The 18,075-nt window shown below is 49.3% G+C and overlaps 1 protein-coding gene across 2 annotated transcripts in view; it reads right to left on the reverse strand.

The window, feature by feature from the left end:
* LOC145353390 (MAP7 domain-containing protein 2-like) overlaps nt 1–18,075 on the reverse strand; it is a 141,068-nt gene that overhangs the window by 39,476 nt on the left and 83,517 nt on the right. For both annotated transcript variants that reach the window (XM_080204118.1, XM_080204120.1), the window contains one exon: nt 2,640–2,761. In XM_080204118.1, coding sequence (XP_080060244.1) covers nt 2,640–2,761 — 122 coding nt within the window. The remainder of the gene's footprint in view (nt 1–2,639; nt 2,762–18,075) is intronic.

The following is an 18,075-nucleotide window of genomic DNA, read 5'->3' on the forward strand; positions in this document are numbered from 1 at the left end:
ACTATTTCCTTGGGTGGATGTAGCTGTTACTAGGGGGCATAACTATAAGGTTCATGGTGGGAGATATAGGAGGGATGTCCGAGGTAGATTCTTTACTCAGCAAGTGGTTGGGGTGTGGAATAGACTGCCTGCTGTGGTAGTGGAGCCGGACACTTTAGGAACTTTCAAGTGGTTATTGGATAGGAACATGGAGCACCCAGAATGATAGGGAGTGGGATAGCTTGATCTTGGAATTGGATGTGGCTCGGCACAATATTGAGGGCTGAAGGGCCTGTACGGTGCAGTAATGTTTTATGTTTCTGTATACCAAATAGTCAATGGGAAATGTAAGGAGATTACAGGTAGCTCCAAGAAAAATGGGGTGGTAATAGTAGAGTACTTTAATTTTTCCAACACTGTCTGGGACAACCATACTATTAGGGACTTGGATGGAGAGAAATTTATTGAAGAGAAGGTAGCAGTGGAAGGGTGTGTTTCTGAATGGAGGGCTGTGACAAGTGGTGTTTCTCAGGGATCAGTGCTGGGACCTTTGCTGTCTGTAATATGTATAAATGATTTAGAGGAAAATGTAACTGGTTTGATCAGTAAGTTTGCGGATGACACAAAGGTTGGTGGATTTGCAGATAGCGATGAGGGCCATCAGGGGATACAGCAGGATATAGATCAATTGGAGACTTGGGCGGAGAGATGGCAGATGGAGTTTAATCCAAACAAATGTGATTTAATGCATTTTGGAAGGTCTAATACAGATAGGAAATATACAGTAAATGGCAGAATCCTTAAGAGTATTGATAGGCAAAGGAATCTGGGTGTACAGGTACACAGGTCACTGAAAGTGGCAATGCAGGTGGAGAAGGTAGTCAAGAAGGCATATGGCATGCTCGCCTTCATCGGCCGGGATATTGAGTTTTAAAATTGGCAGGTTATGTTGCAGCTTTATAGAACCTTAGTTAGGCCACACTTGGAATACAGTGTGCAATTCTGGTCGTCACACTACCAGAAGAATGTGGAGGCTTCGGAGAGGGTACAGAAAAGATTTACCAGGATGTTGCCTGGTATGGAGGGTATTAGCTATGAGGAGAGGTCCCATCCGAAACAGAGCAGGTGAGTTACCCCCAGTGTCCTAGTCCAGTCCCTAGTAATAGTGCTAAAAGTCTGATTAGCTGGTCACAGACAGTGACCCAAGGCCGGAATCGAATCTGAGTCTCTGGCACTGTAAGGCAGCAATGCCACCCCAGCAGTTGGCTGAGGGTTCAATATTGGTAAGAATGGTGGGAGAAGGCCACTGCTCTTTGTTAAATACTGCCACGGGGTTGTGTAGCGAGCGGATGGTGGCTCAACGTAACACTTACCCTTCCAAACGTGGTCAAATTGTGAGTCTTAATCCTTTACAAATGATCCCCCACCAGAATGTTAACTGTTGATGAGTGAGCTTTGTCAGTCGATGGCTCGACTTGAAACACTTACTTATATTACGGAACCCGTGCAATGGAGAATAAACCATAATCGGCTTGACAGAGCCACTGTTCTGGTACTTTGTGACCCACTACAGCAACATTCCTCATCATTCTTCTCAGTGGAGGGAGGCAGGTTGTGGAGGAATGGAGGGGAGAGAGGGAGGCAGGTTGTGGAGGGTGGGGGGAGAGGAAGGCAGGTGGTGGAGGGTGGGGGGAGAGGAAGGCAGGTTGTGGAGGGTGGGGGGAGAGGGAGGCAGGTTGTGGAGGGTGGGGGAAGAGGGAGGCAGGTTGTGGAGGGTGGGGGAAGAGGGAGGCAGGTTGTGGAGGGTGGGGGGAGAGGGAGGCAGGTGGTGGAGGGCGGGGGGAGAGGGAGGCAGGTTGTGGGGCAATGAGGGGGAGAGGGAGGCAGGTTGTGGAGGGTGGGGGGAGAGGGAGGCAGATTGTGGAGGGTGGGGGGAGAGGGAGGCAGGTTGTGGAGGGTGGGGGGAGAGGGAGGCAGGTTGTGGAGGGTGGGGGAGAGAGGGAGGCAGGTTGTGGAGGGTGGGGGAGAGGGAGGCAGGTTGTGGAGGGTGAGGGAGAGGAAGGCAGGTTGTGGGGGAATGGGGGGGAGAGGGAGGCAGGTTGTGGGGGGGAGAGAGGGAGGCAGATTGTGGGGGGGGGAGAGGGAGGCAGATTGTGGAGGGTGGGGGGAGAGGGAGGCAGGTGGTGGAGGGTGGGGGGAGAGGGAGGCAGGTGGTGGAGGGTGGGGGGAGAGGGAGGCAGGTGGTGGAGGGTGGGGGGAGAGGAAGGCAGGTTGTGGAGGGTGGGGGAGAGGGAGGCAGGTTGTGGAGGGTGGGGGGAGAGGGAGGCAGGTGGTGGAGGGTGGGGGGAGAGGGAGGCAGGTGGTGGAGGGTGGGGGGAGAGGGAGGCAGGTGGTGGAGGGTGGGGGAGAGGGAGGCAGGTGGTGGAGGGTGGGGGGAGAGGGAGGCAGGTGGTGGAGGGTGGGGGAGAGGGAGGCAGGTTGTGGAGGGTGGGGGAGAGGAGGGGGCACATTGTGGGTGTTGGGGGGAGAGGGAGGCAGGTGGCGGGGGTGGGGGGAGAAGGAGGCAGGTTGGGGGAGAGGGGGGCAGGTGGCAGGAGATGGGGAGAGAGGGAGGGAAACAGAATAAAAGCAGCACACGGTGGGGTTTCAGTGGTCACTACCTGTTGAAGTTCTGAGGCCAGGTTTCCCGCTGTCTCTCCAGGTGGGCTGGTGAGAGCCACTACGTTCAGTCTGTCTCCATTCGGACTGAGCGCAGACTTGGTCTTGTGGGGGCTGCTCGCGACTAGATAAGGGCAGAGAAGGGACACTGAAGAGTTAAAGTGGCAGGAAAAAGAGCGGAAGAGAATATTGAACAAAGAGGAAAGAAATGCAGATTCACGTTAGAACATGTTTATTGGATGAAACAAATAAATATGAGCTGCCGTCCACAAGTGTGTGTGTGTGTATCACAAGGTTGGACAGATTTCTTTAGCAATGTTTTGATGGAGTCAATTAATCTTGGTTAGACTTATAGCTTACTGAATAATTCCAATCTCCATATTATATCAGCATGAATATTGACTGACGATGACTGGTTTGGAGGTTTAGAATTACGAGGAGAAATTTCCTCACCCAGAGAGTGGTGAGCCTGTGGAACTCACCACCACAGAAAGAACTTGAGACCAAAGCATTGCAAGCTTTCAAGAAGTTAGACACAGCACTTGGGGACGGAGTGGATCAAAGCCTATGGGAACAGGTTACTGAATCTGATGATCAGCCATGATCATAATGAATGACAGAGCAGACTTGAAGGGCTGAATGGCCTACACCGGCTCCTATTTTCTATATTTCTATGCAAGAGTAGGGGAGATACAGACAAAGACTTGTGGGGACCATCAATGTGAGATAGTCACCAAGCAATCTAGTCAGAAATCCAGGAGACATTTCTTTACCAAAAGGGCATTAAGAAAGTGGAACGTCCCACCGAATGGAGTAGTCGTAGAGTCACAGAATGGTGATGGAATAATGATGGCGATTGGGCCTACCATGTCCATGATGGCCCTGAGGAAGAATGATGCCACTCCCCTGTCCAACTTTGTCTATTCCATTCTCCTGTACCCATCCGTCCCCACAAACCCTCTCCACTCCTCAAAGGTTAAATAGCATTGGTGGTTTTAAGGAAAGCTAAACGAACATAAGAGACTGAATAATAGAGGGGTTGGCCTGTATGGCCAAATATCAAAGGTGAGGAATCCCACAGCGAGTAACTCATCTCCTGATTTCCCAAAGCCTGTCCATCATCTTCAAGGCAGAAGTCAGGAATGTGATGGAATATTTCACACATGCCCAGATGAGTGCAGCTCTGACAACACTCAAGAAGCTCAACAACATCCAAGACAAAGCAGCCCACTTGATTGCCTTCACACTCACAAACATTAACTCCCTCCATGTTGCAACTGTACTAAACTCTGGTGCGGCCGCACTTGGAGTATTGGGTACAGTTCTGGTCGCCGCATTATAAGAAAGATGTGGAGGCATTGGAAAGGGTGCAGAGGAGGTTTACCAGGATGTTGCCTGGTATGGTGGGAAGGTCTTATGAGGAAAGGCTGAGGGACTTGAGGTTATTTTCATTGGAGAGAAGAAGGTTACGAGGTGACCTAATTGAGGCATACAAGATGATCAGAGGGTTAGATAGGGTGGACAGTGAGAGCCTTTTTCCTCGGATGGTGATGGCTAACACGAGGGGACATAGCTTTAAATTGAGGGGTGATAATTATAGGATGGATGTCAGAGGTAGGTTCTTTACTCAGAGGGTAGTAAGGGTGTGGAATGTCCTGCCTGCAGCAGTTGTGGACTCGCCAACTTTAAGGGCGTTCAAATGGTCATTGGATAGACATATGGATAATATTGGAACAGTTTAGGTTAGAGGGTCATTAGATTGGTTCCACTGGTCGGCACAACATCGAGGGCCGAAGGGCCTGTACTGTGTTGTAATGTTCTATGTTCTAATGACAAACAGTGGCAGCAGTGTGTACCATCTACAAGATGCACTGCAGGAACCCATCTAGGCTTCCTTACAGCACCTTCCAAACCTCAACCACTACCATTTCGTATAAGCTTGTCCAAGGTACAGCCTATAGGCTGGATATGGCCCTGTAAATCCTCTCTACGTGCCCCCCAAAAGGCAATTTCCAAGATTCCTGTCAACTTCTGTGTTTCAATGCAAGATTCCATTTGGAGTTGTTCTTCCAATCTCAGGCTGCTTCCCACTCTCAGATTTGAGAGAGTGGGTTAGCGAGAGAGTGGATTTGAGGGAGTGGAGTAGGGATAGAGTGGATTAAAGGGAGTGGGCTAGGGATAGAGTGGATTTAAGGGAGTGGGTTAGAGAGTGAGAGAGTGGATTTAAGGGAGTGGGTTAGAGAGTGAGAGAGTGGATTTAAGGGAGTGGGTTAGCGAGAGAGTGGATTTAAGGGAGTGGGTTAGAGAGAGAGAGAGTGGATTTAAGAGAGTGGGGTCAGGAGATAGAGTGGATTTAAGGGACAGGATTAGGGAGAGAATGGATTAAAGGGAATGGGTTAGAGAGAGAGAGAGTGGATTTGGGGGGGTGGGTTAGGGAGAGAGAGTGGATTAAAGGGATTGGGTTAGAGAGAGAGTGGATTTGAGGGTGTGAGTTAGAGAGTGGATTTAAGGGAATGGGTGCACTCGATCCACTCCGGAATAGTCTCGATCCGCTCCGGGAGAGAGTTTCCATATGCTCCGGGAGTCTTGGTCTAAGAGTACCAATTAAATATTTGAACAACCTTGGTTTTGTTCAATCATTTGCACTTAATTTTGAGAATAAGTCACTTGTGGTCTCGGAGGAGCAGGAGACCAAAGATCGTCCACTGTGGAAGACATCTTAAGGTGAAAGAAGCAACTCTGGAATCTTCTTCAAGTCTTCACACTGACCACATTTTTACCACCATTTTCCAAGCAGTGTTTTATTGGGATTCTGCAGCTGCTAACTTTTAATTATAAAGAGGGGAAATCTCCCAAACTGGTCCCCAAAAACATTTTGGAGCAGGAGTAGATCACTTGGCCCCTCGAGCCTGCTCCACCAGTCAAGATCATGGCTGACCTGATCGGAACCTCAACCCATCTCCAACATTTAGCTAACTTTTCATGAATAAATTGGGATCAGGAGATAAACACTTCAGGGATGCATTAACCTTTTGGGAATCCTCTTTGATCAAATATGAATTAACCGTACCATTCAGCAGTTTTTAAAAAATGAACAATTCATTAAAACAACAAATATCCAGTGACCAAAGGTCATAAAGCAACATTTGAAATGTTCCAGTTTAAAAGCGAGAGATTTCCGAGGAAGCAAAGCTGGATCAACGCTCGACGCTCTGAACCTTTTCATTTACCTGAATGAATAACCTGACAAAAGTGAAGAACATGGCACTTCTCAGCCTTTTGGTTAAGATCAAGTGTAGTTATGGACATGCTGTACTTGGTTGAGGTCATTAGGTTACCTTTTAGCTGTATTTGAAGCAACTTTTAAAAGTGGCCTTGTGGCTGAGATGCAAATGAGATCAAGCCTTGGAGAAGGAGCTATGCCTACTCCAATCAGCCTGGATCATGTAGATCAAAGCCAAGACAGGAGGGGAGAGCCCTGTCTTGTCAACTTGGATCGGGAATGTGTTGAGACTCTGAATTGGACTTGATTTGATCGAATTGGAATAAAACAAAAGGAACACGTCATAGTGAGCAAGCAGCAAATATTCCCCAAGAGGCAATGGTAAAAGCAGCAGTGAGCTGAGACATTCCAACAAAATGAAGTACATGATGTCCACTTGAATAAAAAGCCCGAATTATTAAATAATAAAACTGAAAATTGAAGTAACATGACAGCAAAGCAACAGTCACTCTTTCATTGTTTAAAAGCAATGAGACAATCATGAAATTGTTCTTCCTCCATGTAAAGTATAGATCTCCATATAAAGTAAGTCATGGACAAAACTCTTCAGGTCTGGGATGAGACAGGTGATACATGAATGAGCCCAGTCTTGTCCAACAGAAATCACTAACTTGCCTCAGATGAAGTCACGGTGAGAATCACATGCACTCACTTCAGTAGAAATCACTTCACACACAATTGATATTTTACAGATGTACATTTACCAAACAAACCTCTATCACCATTCAGTAATCGAGAGAGTGAACCGGACACAGTGATCCAATAACATTCTGTTTTCCCTCTCATCATCTTACCAAACCATCTGATTTGATTTATTATTGTCACATGTATTAATATACAATGAAAAGTATTATTTCTTACTCGCTATACAAAGCATACCGTTCATGGAGAAGTACAGAATGTAGTGTTCCAGTCATAGCTACGGTGTAGAGAAAGATCAACTTAATATAAGGTAGGTCTATTCAAAAGTCTGATGGCAGCAAGGAAGAAGCTGTTCTTGAGTCCGTTGGTAGGTTTGTACCTTCCTCCCAACGAAAAAAAGTGGAAGAGAGTATGTCCGAGATGCTTGGGGTCCTTGATTAAGCTGGCTGCTTTGCCGAGGCAGTAGGAAGTGTAGACAGAGTCAATGGATGGGAGGCAAAACATACCCCATGTGTTGCAAACACATACCCAGTGCTGTGTCTATCATTCATCGTTTACTAAGCAGAAATGCTACTAGTCACATCTGGATTTCCAACTGGCCAGCTGTGACTGGGGGCTAATGGATTGGGCAATACTTGTGCCTCGTCCACACATTAGCAGTGTCAACCCATCCAGCTTCTAACCATTCTCCATCTCCAATCCGAGGCAGAGCATCCACATGTAAACCAGTGCGTCTCCCGGTGTGACAAACAGGATTCCAGTCACACCCAGCTCTGGCCTGCCAGGCCAAATTTAAAAATAGGTAACCGTTTAAAATAAAACACTGGAAGATAAATTTGAACCAAGTTACCGCCAGGCTTCAGCATCCGTTATCACTGAAATAAAAATGATGCTTACTCAGTAAGCACTGGAAGTACCAGATTAGTAACGACCAGAGGAACAGAAATGTATTTGAGATTAAGGTGAGTATAATGTTATTTCAACCATACCACCATAGAATCCCTACAGTGTAGAAGGAGGCCATTCAGCCCATTAGGTCTGCATGTCCCTCCGAATGAGCACCCTACCTAGGCTCAGCCTCCCCCATCCTAACCCTGTACATTTATTATGGCCAATCCACCCAATGCACAAATCTTTGGACACTAAGGGGCAATTTTAGCATGGCCAATCCAACTAACCCTCACAACTTTGGACTGTGGGAGGAAATCGGAGCACCCGGTGGAAACCCACACATACAGTGGGAGAAACTCCACACACGGTCACCTAAGGCCAGGATCGAACCTGGGTCCCTGGCGCTGTGAGGCAGCAGTGCTTACCACTGTGTCACCATGCAGTTATAATTAATATTGAAACTTGCCATTTTGCTTTTAAAATTTTGTAAGGATATACAATGCTGAGATCACCAATTAAATGTTTAAATACCTTTGCACATAACTGGATATAATTGCTCTTTAATACCAATGAGATCACAGGGATGAGGCGATGATATGGGCAACAGCAGCATAGAAAGTGAATTTGATTAGGCCAGGACTGAGAGACAAATATTCATCTCCACAAACAGCGTTAAGGATCTTCTGGCAAAATCCCCAACTCCGGCTGTTAGCCATTGGTGTGGAAATTGCAAAGCGCTGCCTGACGTTTGACAATAACCCCAGGGGCGTTGTTGAAGCTGTAGATAACGGTGAGAGTATTTCAGAAGGACCACGGGCCTGGCCAACACTTGAGAAACTCGAGACCACGTCTGTTACAGCAGCTCCCTGATTAGACTATCGACACTTTATTATGGGACAAGCTAATTCAATTAAAGATTTAATCCAAAACGTTTAAAAAACCCTGTTGAATCTTCCACTGTAACATCAGATAAATAACGATTTAGGTTTTTAATTATGTCATTGAAGCAATTCGAGTTCTTTTTAAATGATTCATTGTCCAACTCTGCAGCACTCCAACTACAAATCTCCAGAGAACAATGGATTTACAAAGTCAATATCTGTGCTAGCGGTGACTGCCAAAGGATTTGGAAGTGATTATTCCGCATTTGAACGAGCCAATTATACAATGTTGATCTTTTGGGTGGCACGGTAGCACAGTGGTTTGCACTGCTGCTTCACAGCTCCAGGGACCTGGGTTCGATTCCCGGCTCGGGTCACTGTCTGTGTGGAGTTTGCACATTCTCCTCGTGTCTGCGTGGGTTTCCTCCTGGTACTCCGGTTTCCTCCCACAGTCCAAAGATGTGTGGGTTAGGTTGATTGACCATGCTAAGAAATTGCCCCTTAGTGTCCAGGGATGTGTAGGTTAGAGGGATTAGTGGGTAAATGTGTAGGGATATGGGGGTAGGGCCAGGGTGGGATTGTGGTCGGTGCAGACTCGATGGGCTGAAGCGACTGTTTCTGCACTGTAGGGCTCTATGTTCTATATTTATCTGGCTTCCTGTCCTTGTTAGTCCTCCACTTCACGTCCAATCTACCTACTGCCCACTTCCATTTCCCATATGGAGCCACCCTTGACTGAGAAAGAGTTGCCAGCTGACGCCCTCCACATCAAGGGGAGACACAGGAAGTCACTAGCAAGTTCCTTGTGACAAACACCATCTGCCAAATGGCTTTGATCTTCCCCGATGGACAATCCTTGCTAAACGCATGCAGGACAAACCAATGCAGACAACCTCCACTGCTGGGGCCTCTGTACAAACCCCTTGTGCGCTTGTGGAGAGACACAAATTTTGTCTTTCAAAAAGCAATTGGACAGTTACACGGATAAGATTGGTATAGAGGGATATGGGCCAAATACGGGGGCAACTGGGACTAGCTTAGTGGTAAAAACTGGATCGAAGGGCCTGTTCCCACGCTGTAAAAACCTCTGTGGCTCTATGACAAACAATGCTACCCATTACTGAGGAGTGTCCCCTTCCACAGACCACAAATCTTCCCCCAAAGATCTGCTGAATGTCAGTGGGCTTATGGTTGGCCTGCCGCATTCCCCTGCTGGGGGTCCCACCAGGATTGGTCTGGAAAATGCCAGCTAAAACGGTGGACTAATCCCCTTCAATTCAGCAAATATGGAGGCTGTCACTTGGCTTTGGGGAGTTGAACTCATATGAACACACACTTGAAAAAGGAGGAGTAGGCCAATTGTCCTCTCAAGTCTGTTCCGCCATTTGATAAGATCATTGTTAACAAACTCCACTTTCCTGAATACCTCTTTGAGCATTTGATTCCCTTCTCAATCAAGGAACCAACTCAGCCATAAAGATATTCAACGACCACTCCACTGCTCTCTAGGAAAGAGAACCACAGATTAGTGAGAAATCATTTCTCCTCAACTCCATTTTAAATTGTGGGTGGCACGGTGGCACTGCTACCTCACAGCACCAAGGACCCGGGTTCGATTCCTGGCTTGGGCCACTGTCTGTGCAGAGTCTGCATGTTCTCCCAGTGTCTGCGTGGGTTTCCTCCGGGTGCTCCAGTTTTCTCCCAAAAAGATGTGATGGTTAGATGCCATGCTAAGTTCTCCCTCAATATACCCAAATAATTTCTTTCTCAAAGGGAAACATCTTCTCAGCATCCATTCCCTCAAGTTCCCTCAGGATCTTATTTGTTTCAATAAGATCACCTCTTAATTTTTTAAACTCCAACGGATATAGGCCCAGCCTGTCCAAACTTTCCTTAAAAATAATCTCTGCATTCATGAATTCAGCCAACTGAACTCTCTATGATCTGCTTCTTTCTTAAATAAGGAGACCAAACTGCACTCAGTTCTCTCGATGCGATCTTACCAAAACCCTGTACAACTGTAGCAAAATTTCCCTACATTTATGTTCCATTTCCCTCGCAATAAACACCATTTGCCTTCCCAATCACGTGCTGTATCTGCATACTAACTTTTTAAGATGCATGTACCGGGACACTCAGATCCCTCTGTCCTCAGAGTTCTGCAATCCTCGTCATTTGAACTGCTTTTCCATTCTTCCCGCTGAAGTGGACCCATTCACAATTTCCCATCGATGAAATCGATGTCATGAATCAGGTGAGTTGACTACTTTACCACACTCCGTGAATAGATTCAGAGGGCCCAATCCAAATCTTTGCTTAGTCTCAGGAATACGCACAACCAACGGGATGTTTATCTAATTGTTCACTATGGTTAATTTAGGTTTGAAATATTGGTCCGGTTGCTCTATGCTAAGGCCTTGTTCCATAGTGGATGATGCCCCCACTTGCAACTTTTCACCTCTCAGTTTTTTCCAATCGTTAGGTTCATTTGATCACTACCTCCTTAGCTGCCCACCTGTTTTTTAGCAAGTGTTGTTAACCCCATGCTGTTGTTCCTTCTCCCTCTCGGATCTCCCTGCTGTTTCCTGAGATTTCCCTCATCATCTCAGTGATGTTTCCCTTCAGCCCGATACTTTCCTTCTCAATATCCATTCATTCTTCCAGTGATGGACGCTGGTTGGCTATATCTTGGTGCTTTGTGACGTAGGCCAGCAGTTGGCTCACTCTTTTTGGAAGAGAGGGTTATATTATTAGTTATCAGTCCCATCCCCTCTCACTCAGTGACTCTGCACCATCACGAGAATGTCCGCCGAGGGTGACTGCAGTAATCGGCTGGATTTAGATTGAAAACCATTTGCAATTCTCTTGTCAGTCTCCTAAGTTCCTTATTGAAACCTCCGTTCGAGCTCCCAAAGGAGGCTTCTTTCTTCTTTGATGCATTTATAATCTCTCCCGCCTGGTTTCTTTTTAGACAAGGGAGCTTCCAATCTCGCCTCTCCTCATAAGAACATAAGAAATAGGAGCAGGAGTAGGCCATCTAGCCCTTCGAGCCTGCCCCGCCATTCAATAAGATCATGGCTGATCTGTCGTGGCTCAGTTCCACTTTCCCGCCCTCTCCCCATAACCCTTAATCCCCTCTCTTATCAAAAACCCATCAACCCACTTCTTAAAAATATTTAGCGAGGCAGCCTCCACCACTTCAACGGGCAGAGAATTCCAGAGATTCACCACCCTTTGAGTGAAGAAGTTCCTCCTCAACTCCGTTCTAAACCGCCCCCCCTTTATCTTGAGGCTGTGCCCCCTAGTCCTACTGTCCTTTCTGAGCGGGAAGAGTCTCTCCACCTCTATCCTATCCATCCCATTCATCATCTTATATGTCTCAATGAGATCTCCCCTCATTCTTCTAAACTCTAATGAGTACAAGCCTAGTTTATTCAGCCTCTCCTCATAGCTCAACCCCCTCAACCCCCTCAACTCCGGTATCAGACTAGTAAATCTCCTCTGCAATCCCTCCAAGGCCAAAATATCCTTGCGTAAGTATGGCGCCCAAAACTGCACACAGTACTCCAGCTGCGGCCTCACCAATGCCCTATACAGCTGCAGCAAGACCTCCCTCCCTCAGGCAAGTGTGTTTGTGCCTCTTGTGCTGACTGACACCCACCTGCAAGCTGAGAGTTTCTGACCCCTCGAGAAACTGCCCTCTTGAGTAGGCAGCCCTCTGCCGTTGCATTTCGCATAGCAGCAAGCAATTGAGTCATATCCGCTGGTCTTATTGCATTCAGGATGGATGGAGTTGATTTGATGCCTTTTGACCAAGTGAATATCCAATAGGCCAAATATCGGGGGCACTGGGTGTTGTAAAGATTGCCAAACAGTAGGCCAATGAGATGATGAATCATCATCCCCCCAATGAGTTTAATGGTTACTATCAGTAGGTGGACCCTTCTGATGTTACACTGTCCACCATTTCACTGTCCCTAGTTGCTGTTTCTGCTCCCATGTTGTCATTGTGGTGCTTCTTGTCATAAGAGGTCTGCATTGGAGCAGAATCTGATTCTCCAGCTCGATAAACGCCTTCTTCAAACTCTCATTTATTTATCTTTGGACTCGCGATACCTGGGGCAGGATTTTCGTTTTGGGGTTCGTACGCCGATGTCAGGGTCAACCCCACACGATCAGGGCCAGGTGCCTAAGGTGCCCTCAAGACAAGCTCAAAGCAGCAGGGCCAATGCAGGGCCTACTGTAGCAGTGACAGGGGGAGGGGAGAACCTGTCTCTGTCTCAGCAACTTTATACTTAAGGTTCAACGGTAAATGGAAAATGACCAATAGCTGCTGGGACACCATCGCAGGAAACCCCCCTCCAGGACAGCTTTCTGTCGCAGCTGTAGCCAGGTAAGGGTGTACCGGGGAGGATGGATGTCTTAAAACGTGTCTGGTCTGTCACGAGGAGGATGCTTCCAGGGAGTTGGAGCTGTTCCCAAGACCCGGGCTGAGGGTCTACAAGCTAACTGCAGAAGTCAACGTAGGGGGATGGGGGACAATTGGAGAAGGGGCTGTGGGGAATAGGGAGACGGGGACAAAGAGCAAAGAACAAAGAAAATTACACCACAGGAACAGGCCCTTCGGCCCTCCAAGCCTGCACCGACGATGCTGCCCGACTGAACCAAAACCCCCTACCCTTCCAGGGACCATATCCCTCCATTCCTATCCTATTCATGTACTTATCAACATGCCCCCGGAAGTCACTACCATATCCACTTCCATTACTTCCCTCAGCAACGAGTTCCAGGCACCCACTAATCTCTGTGTAAAAAAATCCACCTTGTACATCTCCGTTAAACCTTGCCCCTCACACCTTAAACCTGTGCCCCCTAGTAATTGACTCTTCCAGCCTGGGAAAAAGCTTCTGACTATCCACTCCGTCCATGCCTCTCAACCTTGTAGATTTCTATCAGGTCTCCCCTCAACCTCCATCACTCCAATGAGAACAAACCAAGTTTCTCCAACCTCTCCTCATAGCTAATACCCTCTGTATCAGGCAACATCCTGGTAAATCTTTTCTGTACCCTCTCCAAAGCTTCCACATCCTTCTGGTAGTGTGGCGACCAGAATTGAATACTTTATTCCAAGTGCAGCCTAAGGTTCTATAAAGCTGCAACATGACTTGCCAATTTTTAAACTCAGTGCCCCGGCCGATGAAGGCAAGCATGCCGTATGCCTTCTTGACTACCTTCTCCACCTGCATTGCCACTTTCAGTGACCTGTGTACCTGTACACCCAGATCCCTTTGCCTATCAATACTCTTAAGGGTTCTGCCATTTACTGTATATTTCCTATCTGTATTAGACCTTCCAAAATGCATTACCTCACATTTGTCTGGATTAAACTCCATCTGCCATCTCTCCGTCCAAGTCTCCAACTGACCTATATCCTATTGTATCTTCTGATGGTCCTCATCGCTATCTGCAAATCCACCAACCTTTGCGTTGTCTGCAAACGTACTAATGAATCCAGTTACATTTTCCTCCAAATCATTATACATATTACAAACAACAAAGGTCCCAGCACTGATCCCTGAGGAATGTCACTTGTCTCAGCTCTCCATTCAGAAACGCACCCTTCCACTACTACCCTCTGTCTTCTTTGACCGAACCAGTTCTGGGTCCACCTTCCCAGCTCACCTCTCATCCCATGTGACTTCACTTCTGCACCAGTCTCCCATGAGAGACCTTGTCATAGCCCCTACTGAAGTCCACGTAGACAACATCCACTGCTCTACCCTCATCAAACATCTTCGTCACTTCCTCGAAAAACTCGACCAAGTTTGTGAGACATGACCTCCTCTTCACAAAACCATGTTGCCTCTCACTAATACATCCACTTATTTCCACGTGGGAATAAATCCTGTCTCAAAGAATCCTCTCCAATAATTTCCCTACCACTGATGTAAGGCTCAGCGGCCTATAGTTACCTGGATTATTCTTGCTACCCTTCTTAAGTCACGGGTAGATAGGTTTTTGGTAGGCAAGGGGATTAAGGGTTATGGCGAGAAAGCGGGAAAGTGGAACTGATCCACTTCAGATCAGCCATGATCTTATTGAATGGCGGGGCAGGCTTGAGGGGCTAGATGGCCTACTCCTGCTCCTATTTCTTATGTTCTAAACACTGGCTTTTCTTCAAACCTCTGGGACCTCCCCTGTAGCCAGTGAGGATACAAAGATTTCTCTCAAGGCCCCAGCAATTTCCTCCCTTGCCTCTCTCTGGGGTATATCCCATCAGGCCCTGGGGACTTGTCTACCCTAATGTTTCTCAAGAACCCCAATACCTCCTCCTTTTTGATCTCCTTTTGGATGTGGGGAATTGGGAGAGGGGAGAGGGGAGAGGGGAGAGGGGAGAGGGGAGAGGGGAGAGGGGAGAGGGGAGAGGGGAGAGGGGAGAGGGGAGAGGGGAGAGGGGAGAGGGGAGAGGAGAGGGAGAGGGGAGAGGGGAGAGGGAAGGTTGTACAAAGAGCTGCACCTAAGTTACTCAGCTATAGACAATTCAAAGCACTGGGTTCCCGAAATTCAGTTAGCCCTCGATACTAACTGCCTCGGAGCAACTCTATTAGCAGCAAGAGCCTCATTATTTATGAGCACAGAGGAGGGTTATGGGTGTCTCAGTTGTCCCTACTCAGTCAGATCTTCCTCCTGTCTGCCATTGGAGCCTCACCTAGCCTGCGTAGTGCCTGAAAAATATACGCTGCAAAGACCAGTTGACTTTATACAGAATTACAAATGACAGCAAAGAATCAGACCATTCGGCCCAACAGCTCTGTGCTGGGGTTTATGCTGAATCTCTTAATTCTCTTCATCTCAGCCTATTTGTGGAGCTCCTATTCCATCCTCCCATAGGAATATATCCAGATTCCCCTCAAAGCCTTCCAGGAATTCACCTCTATCACTCTGTGTTCCACACTTTCATCACTCTGGGGCGTACAGGAGGAGGCCAGCCTCAGGATTTCTAATTCACAAACTCCACCAATTTTGACGTTTTCCGGTGACGCCCAGCACAGCATTTTTTCTGGGAGACAGAATTCCAGTCATTCTCTTTCTGCTCCCTGACATTGGCCTAGCTCAAATGTTCAGGGAATGCTCGCTTTGTCTTCACCCACTCTATCAGGTCAGGCACGAGGAGCTGTTTACAGATCTCCGGATCCCAAAGTTCTTCACTGTGCGGGCTTTCCAATCCCTCCCCAGAGCTGGGGCTGGCCTCTCCCCCTCCCCCAGAGCTGGGGCTGGCCCCTCCCCTCCCCCAGAGCTGGGCTGGCCTCCCCCTCCCCCAGAGCTGGGGCTGGCCCCTCCCCTCCCTCCCCAGAGCTGGCCTGGCCCCTCCCCCTCCCCCTCCCCCTCCCCCAGAGCTGGGGCTGGCCCCTCCCCCTCCCCCTCCCCCTCCCCCAGAGCTGGGGCTGGCCCCTCCCCCTCCCCCAGAGCTGGGGCTGGCCCTCCCCCTCCCCCAGAGCTGGGGCTGGCCCCTCCCCCTCCCCCAGAGCTGGGGCTGGCCCCTCCCCTTCCCCCAGAGCTGGGGCTGGCCCCTCCCCCCTCCCCCAGAGGCTGGGGCTGGCCCCTCCCCCTCCCCCAGAGCTGGGGCTGGCCCCTCCCCCTCCCCCAGAGCTGGGGCTGGCCCCTCCCCCTCCCCCAGAGCTGGGGCTGGCCCCTCCCCCTCCCCCAGAGCTGGGGCTGGCCCCTCCCCTCCCCCAGAGCTGGGGCTGGCCCCTCCCCCTCCCCCAGAGCTGGGGCTGGCCCCTCCCCCTCCCCCAGAGCTGGGGCTGGCCCCTCCCCCTCCCCCAGAGCTGGGGCTGGCCCCTCCCCCTCCCCCAGAGCTGGGGCTGGCCCCTCCCCCTCCCCCAGAGCTGGGGCTGGCCCCTCCCCCTCCCCCAGAGCTGGGGCTGGCCCCTCCCCCTCCCCCAGAGCTGGGGCTGGCCCCTCCCCCTCCCCCAGAGCTGGGGCTGGCCCCTCCCCCTCCCCCAGAGCAGGGGCTGGCCCCTCCCCCTCCCCCAGAGCAGGGGCTGGCCCCTCCCCCTCCCCCAGAGCAGGGGCTGGCCCCTCCCCCTCCCCCAGAGCAGGGGCTGGCCCCTCCCCCTCCCCCAGAGCAGGGACAGGCCCCTCCCCCTCCCCCAGAGCTGGGACTGGCCCCTCCCCCTCCCCCAGAGCTAGGACAGGCCCCTCCCACCCAAAGCCCTTGGGACAGACTTTCTGAAAGAGTAATATATGGCAATGGAACCATATTCATTCCCAGAGAGAATTTGCACTGCTGCCTCACAGTGCCAGGAACCCAGATTCAATTCGGCCTTGGGCGACTGTGTGGAATTTGCACATTCTCCCCATGTCTGTGTGGTTTCCTCCCACAGTCCAAAGATGTGTAGGTTAGGTGCACTGGCCTTGTTAAGTGCGCGAGGTTAAGGGGATAGGGCAAAGGGAAGTGTCTGAATAAGATGCTCTTTCAGAGAGATGGTGCAGACCCAATAGGCCAAATGGCCTCTTTCTGCACTGTAGGGATTCTACGGATAAGTACTGGGCAGGAACATGAGAGATCGCTCCTAACCTCTTTAGAGTAAGCCATACATCCAGACACACCTTCACAGACAAGGCCCCTCTGGCAACACAGCACTTCCTCTGCACTGCACTGGGGTGTCAGCCTGACAAATACGCTCAGGTCTCTGGAGTGGAGACTCAAAACCAGGACCTTCTTATTAAAGCTAGTGAATAAATTAGAGAAAGGTTCATTTAGGTCTAGTTTGGAGCAGAGCAGAAATGGAAAAGCTGCGTTGTACAGATAAAAGTAAGAGAGAGACATGGTTGAACAGCAGCTTAGTATCAATGTAAGTATGCAGGGTTACGCAGGATATAGGGCACAAAAACAGGCCATTCGGTCCAACCAGTTGATGCTGGTGCTCATGTTCCATTCCAGCCTCTTCCAGCTTTTCTCATCTAAATCTATCATTTTAACCCACTGTTTCCTTCACTCTTATTCGCCTAGTTATCCCTAAACGGTTCCAAATTACTCTTCTCAGCCTTTCCCTGTGGTAGCAGTTTCCACATCCTCACCACTTCCGACTGTGGTTCAGCGACATTGCAAATAGCTATCCAATCACCCCACCCTACCTCTACCCTCCGCTGACTCCCTCATGTCCAAAAATAAGACCAGGTGAACTTTATCTCTTTCAATAAGGTCACCTCTCGTTCCTCTGTGACTTTAGCAGCTGGCTGCTGTGGTCTCAGGGAAACTCTGGATGACAACATTCCAGGAAAAACAACTCTGGATGGGCAATGCCAGCCTTTCCAACACTGTCCGCTTTCCGGGAGAAACAACACTGGGTGGGCAATGCCAAGCTTTTAAAGAACAAAAACTCAGTTACAGCTCGAGTCACTCATTATTCACGAGTCTCTGAGCTCAGACAGCCTTTAGCGAGTAGCAGTTCATTTTCATTAACCGCTGGGACCAATCTGGCAGAACTGACATTGATGTCTCAAGGTGCGAACTACTGGTCCCCAGCCTTAACTTTGCTCTGTCGGTAGGCAAGCGATGGAGATTCAGTAACCCCTCCCCAATTCCAGGGCTTTCCATTCACTCCTCCCCCACCCCCGCAACCTATAAGGCAAGTGACAGTCAGTGGGGGCAGAACCAGTAATGGGGCTCCCTCAGCTCGTGCTCCTGGTTCCTGCTTGATGCCCAGTGTTACTGAGGAACGCTCTTGCCAGGGT

Source organism: Carcharhinus amblyrhynchos, chromosome 15 (genome assembly GCF_965287045.1).
Source record: "Carcharhinus amblyrhynchos chromosome 15, sCarAmb.v2.hapA, whole genome shotgun sequence".
NCBI classification, from domain to species: Eukaryota; Metazoa; Chordata; class Chondrichthyes; order Carcharhiniformes; family Carcharhinidae; genus Carcharhinus; species Carcharhinus amblyrhynchos.